General features: G+C 37.9%; 1 protein-coding gene across 2 annotated transcripts; it reads left to right on the top strand.

The window, feature by feature from the left end:
• Nucleotides 1,299–4,916, top strand: LOC109819986 (protein FAR1-RELATED SEQUENCE 5-like). 2 transcript variants are annotated; one of them, XM_020386012.1, is made up of 2 exons: nt 1,299–1,446; nt 2,048–4,916. In XM_020386012.1, the coding sequence occupies exon 2, from the start codon at nt 2,088–2,090 to the stop codon at nt 4,677–4,679; it is 2,592 nt and encodes an 863-aa protein (XP_020241601.1). In that variant the 5' UTR covers nt 1,299–1,446; nt 2,048–2,087; the 3' UTR covers nt 4,680–4,916. The 2 variants fall into 2 exon arrangements, with proteins under 2 accessions (XP_020241601.1, XP_020241602.1); XM_020386013.1 differs by having other exon boundaries at nt 2,066–4,916.

Here is a 5,965-nt window from a genome sequence, read left to right on the forward strand (position 1 = left end):
CTTTAAAGCTATGGATTTTAGACATTATATTGTTTATGCATCCCAAAAGTTTTCTACACTTGTAGCGTCATAAAACTAGTTTTTGATTTATGAATTTTATATTTATCCCTAGGTTGCATATTCATAAGTTGTATTATGTTTGGCTACATTACTAGATTAGGATGGGATAATAAATATTTACCGAATACTTACTGAATAATTGGTAAAAAACTACATAAACACTTTTAATGAATATTCACGAATAGTTTGTCGAATATTTGAGTACTAATCGAATTGAATTCAAATATACACTTCCTATTCGTTTCAAATTCACGAATATGAACCGAATACGAATACTAATAGCGGGGTATCTGATTCAAATTCGGTTCATTACCGCTGCTCCGTGAGCATCAAAACACATGGTTGGTGGTTTTGGTAGAAGAAGAGTTTGACTTGGTAGATTGTAGAGGGGTGAGTGAGAGAATTCTTTCACTTTGTAATACTGTTATCCTGATAATGAAAATTTCTTTTACTCGTGTACGTAAGCTTAGATTAAAACATGTAAAATTTGGTGTCTCCATTCTATTTCTTTTTCTTACCTATTGTGAGGTAGGATCAATTTTGGCTCAATAATTCGTACATTTTTTGATCGTATTTGAACTAAGTATGCCACGCGTTTATTAGATACGTCATAAGTTCAAAAAAAAAAATCTAAAAAAAAGAAAAAAATTCTTACTTTAGGGGCTGTTTGGTTCGTTTCCTTGATATAGAGAAATGCAATTCCATGTAAAGAAACACAAGTTTTGAGTTTTCTAAACTTTTCCAAAAAATAGATTGTTTTGCTTTGGTTCACACATAAAAAATGGTGGGAAACCAATGTATTTATTTTTCTTGTGTTTGGTTCGCATAGAAAAAAAAGGAAAACTTTTGTAAACAAAGCAGTGAAGGAAAAAAAATCTGACGTGGCATAGTTTTCATCAATTTCACTTGGTTGGGGAAGGAAATCGGAGAGGGAAAATATCTTAGTTGGCGGCGATTTCAGCAGAGTTTTCCCTCTTCCATTCGAGCGAACCAAAGCGGCACAAAGAAATTGACGGAAACAAAAAAAGCTGACGTAAAGGACTAAAAATCTGACGTTAAGCTTTTTTCTGAGTTTTTCACCCCTTATAATAGCGAACCAAACAGCCCCTTAGCTAACAATACATAGCTTCCAAAATTTATATATATTCCAACAGAAATAAACTGCTTGACATTCAGTTTCAAGGGCAAAACTGGAAAAATAAAAAAATAAAAATACAGTCCGTAATCCATATCTCGGGGGTTTTGTGATGCGATGCGATGCGATGCGGTGAGCTTTAGAGTTTTCTCACGCCACAGAGAACCGAAAAAAGGCGCAATCGCAGATCGAAGAAGAAGAGGAAGCAGCATCTTTGAAATCTAACACTCTGGATCAATCTCAACCTCGTGGTAAGCCCTCTATACTCATTATTTTACTTGAATCCGACGAATTTCTCAACAATTTACAATTAGGGTTTGCTTTTCCCCCCATTTCAAATCAACCCCTTTAACCCGTGTTTTTGATGAGTTTCTCAATTTGGGTCTCTCTTTATTTCGATGAATAGGGCATTTCTACACCTGCCCCTTGATTTTGAGCTTGTATGGGTTAATGGGTAGCTGTTAATTTCTACTGAAGTCCATTGATCGTGGGAGGCAAAAAAATCAAATCAACCCCTTTAACCCGTGTTTTTGATGAGTTTCTCAATTTGGGTCTCTCTTTATTTCGATGAATAGGGCATTTCTACACCTGCCCCTTGATTTTGAGCTTGTATGGGTTAATGGGTAGCTGTTAATTTCTACTGAAGTCCATTGATCGTGGAAGGCAAAAAAAAAAAAAAAAAAAATCTACGTTTTGTGGTGAATAGTTCTCTGTTTCTATTGAGTTCCACCGTTTTGAGAATTACCCAATACCCTTGGGATGTTAATTTTTGCTGTTATCTATCAAAACAATGCGATGGGTACATTTATCTTTGAAGAAAAAAAAAATTCTGCTCTCTAATTTGCTACTCAGGTTTTGTGCATTTCACAGGGCCAGTGATTATTTACACAAAATGATGGATGGAAATGGTAATGATGGGAGTGGATTGATTGAAGACCATGTCGTTATGGAAGTTGACAGCATCAACTTCTGGGCCACACTGGCTGGCAGTCCCCACGTCCATCCTGTCGACCCCACCGTTCACTCTGTGCAAACTCATCACCACCACCAACACCACCACCATCATCATGAGCAAATGGAACCTCAGCTCGAACTCGTTGAACAACCTGTGAGAAGAGAATTGTTTGCAGTTGAAACCGATCCGAGACTTGAACCCTTTCTTGGCATGGAATTTGATTCTGGGGAGGCAGCAAAAACCTTCTACATTGCTTATGCAGGACGTATCGGCTTTTCTGTTCGGATTGCACGTTCACGTCGATCAAAGTGTAATGAGTCGGTTATTATGCTTCGGTTTGTATGTTCGAGAGAGGGTTTTAGCAGGGAGAAGAGGATCATTGCTGGTAAAAAGACTAGAAAAAGAGCAGCATCTATTAGAGAGGGTTGCAAGGCAATGTTGGAGGTGATTCGAAGAGGTGACGAGAAGTGGGTGGTGACTAAACTAGTGAAGGAGCACAATCATGAGGTTGGGATGCCGAGCAGAGTGCATTATATTGCAACGGAGATAGAAGGGGAAATCGAGCCTTATATTGGGATGGAGTTTGAGTCACTCGAGATGGCGAAAACATTCTACTATGCATATGCTAGCCGTGTGGGATTTGAAGCTCGTGTTCGACAATCACGCCGGTCATTGCTTGATGAGTCACTTAAGATGTTAAAATTGGTGTGTTCGAGGCATCGTTACCATTCAGGGAGAGATAACACTGGAGATGATGGAAGAAGGTTAATTCAGGATCCAGGAAAAGAAGGATGTGAGGCATTATTTGAGATAATTAGGAAAGACAATGGTGTGTGGATGGTTTCTAAACTTGTTTTAGAGCATAGCCATGAGCTGACACCATCTCCTCCTAGCAAAGTGCGATGCATTCGTTCACAAGGAGAGATACTTGTTATTGCCAAAAACTTTTCTGATACTCGTAATCTTCTGTTAAATGGCCAAGATACACAGTCCTATCTTAGGGAGATCCGCTACAATGACTTGGGAGCAGAAGATGCCCAAATTTTTCTTGAGTATTTGAAGAGAACTCAAGAAGAGAATCCTGCATTTTTCTATGCTGTACAAGTTGAGAACAATGGCTGTATGACTAACATCTTCTGGGCTGATGCTAATGCTAGGATGGCATACAACTACTTTGGTGATGCTGTTACGCTTGATATGACCTATAAGAGCAATAAGGAGCTGATGCCTATTGTTATTTTTACAGGTGTCAATCATCATGCACAACCTGTAGTTTTTGGGTGTGCACTACTCGTGGATGAATCAGAGTCATCATTTGTTTGGCTTTTTGAACAATGGCTTGCAGCAATGTCTTCAAGAGAGCCAGTCTCACTTGTAACTGGCCTAAATAGAGTTGTGGCAGGCGCAACTGCAAAAGTACTTCCAAGCACTCGCCATTGCTTTTGCAAGAGGCAGATCTTGACCACTATCCAGGAAGAGCTACCAGATTTATTTTCTGCACATTGCCTCTTCGAGGAGGAACTCCTGAAATGTATCGATGACTCTGAAACAGCTGAATCCTTTGAAACTTGTTGGGATGCCATAATCGATAAATATGACATAAGGGACAACACATATCTTCAGTCCTTATACAACATTCGTTTTCAATGGGTTCCTGTATACTTGAAGGATACATTCTTTGCAGAGATGTATGATTCTCAAAGGTCGGAAGATATCGAGAAGATCATTGAAAAGTGCTGCACTGCAAAAACCTCATTGAGGGTGGCTGTTAGGCAACTCGGACAGGCGTTGGCAAGTAACTATGAGAAGGAAGCCCAAGCAGATTTCGCTACGATGTTTGATAAGCCTTTTCTTAGAACTGCTTCACCAATGGAAAAACAGGCAGCTGGTATTTACACTAGGACGATATTTGACAGGTTTCAGGAGGAATTTGTTGAGTCTTTTGCTTATCATTTAGTCAAAATTGAGGATGGGACAGTCAGCAGGTATCATGTGGCAATAAACGAGGAGGATGAGGAGACATACACAGTCACTTTTAATGCTTCTGAAACTAAAGCACATTGTAGTTGCTGTATGTTTGAAGTAGCTGGAATATTGTGTAGACATGCACTGAAAGTCTTCATTGTGAATGGTGTTCGTACACTTCCGAGAGAGTACATCTTGAAACGGTGGACAAGACATGCAAAAAGTTCTGCAGTAGGAGAGGAATGCGGTGTTGAGCTTCGAGGTAATTGTGCAGAGCCTTCATCTGCAAGATATAATGATCTTTGTCGTGATGCTGTTAGATGCGCAAGAGAGGGAGCAACATCTGCTGAACTCTATAATCTAGCAAAGGATGGACTACAGAAAACTTTTGCTGAAATAGTCTCAGCAAAACAGAAGAGGGAGCAACAATCTTTGCAAAGTTTTATAAAATCTCAAAAGAAGCACACCAAAAAACTTGGAAAGGTGACACCAAAAAAAGATCCTTCCGGGAAAAATGGGAAGAGGACAGCACCAAAATTATCGCCAGATAATGACTATAGGTGACTCAAATGTATTGTACACGATTAAGTAAGGTTTTCGATCATGTTGTCCGTATCAAATTGCCTATATATCCAACTTGAAAATTAGATTGCTGCATATGTTTTAATTTGAGCAACTTAGATAAGAATAGATTTCAATCTTTTTCACTTGTGTTAGAAGGACTATGTCTCTGAACTTTAAATTCTAAATGGGTATCCTTTTCCCTTGAATGAAATGGTCATATATGCCATCTTAGAATTATTAGATTCTCTATCATTTATAATTCATTGACGAAGCATTATGTGTACACCATGTGCATGTTTTTAAGTTTGTTTACTTGTATCACTATGTAGGCATTTCGTAACCTATCAGTGGATTTCAACTAACATTCCGTGAATATTATGGAGCAGTACAATGGTCTTAGCGGGAATTTCTTAGGGGCCCTTTTAACTGACAATTGCTGAAAGATACTTTTGAATGACAAGCATAGCACCGTTACTTCGACACCTATTTTTAGTTGTGAATAAGTTAAAATTTGTTTACAGATATATATCTTTTCGTTGGAATTCCAAACGCCTATATAGTTCCTGACTGGTTTGTGTGTTAAGTAAACTAATCGTTGAACTGATGGATGCAATCACTTTCTCTATTACTATTGTTGTTTTTTCTCTGAATATTTGTTCTACTAAATTAACCAATTAATATAATTTCAAATATCGTCTTTATTATTTTTGCTCCTTGTTTGAGCTTAACTTGCAGGACTACTAACATGAGTTTTCCTAGCTGCCAAGCAACCTTCTATGCTTCTCGGTAAGTTCTTTGCTTGTAAATTACCTGCCCTACAAGTTTACCACTATCTGTCTGGTATTGTTGTTGAAGTTGCAATTGACATGTTTTAGTTTGTTTTGCAAATGTCACTTGAATACGAAGTTACATATCATACTTATAGTTATCCCTTACAAAACTATTTTGTTTAGAAAGTATTATTCTTCAAATTAGTGGAATACACTACTATATCTGTTAGTTACAATTGGGAGTGAAGGTGGAGGACGAGAGAAAAGAGGGTCAATAGTGGAGAAAGAGAGATTTAGTAGCCATAGGACAGGTTCTTTTCTAAACCATTAATTACAATAGTGACCCCAAATCTAAATCAGTCAAATATCTGTTCTGCAATAACCACATGTCCTTTATTTGAAATATCCAAAGAAGTAACGAAGTCATTGTGAGGAAATGACAAGCTCAGAGATTGATTCACCCATTCTTTAATGATCTTTTAGAAAGTTGCCTCTCCCAAAGTCAAATCTATTCAT

Source organism: Asparagus officinalis, chromosome 8 (genome assembly GCF_001876935.1).
Source record: "Asparagus officinalis chromosome 8, Aspof.V1, whole genome shotgun sequence".
Lineage (NCBI taxonomy): Eukaryota > Viridiplantae > Streptophyta > Magnoliopsida > Asparagales > Asparagaceae > Asparagus > Asparagus officinalis.

Excerpts from the sequence above, each read along its gene's own strand:
- LOC109819986 (XM_020386012.1), top strand. The coding sequence starts at position 2,088 with ATGATGGATGGAAATGGTAATGATGGGAGTGGATTGATTGAAGACCAT.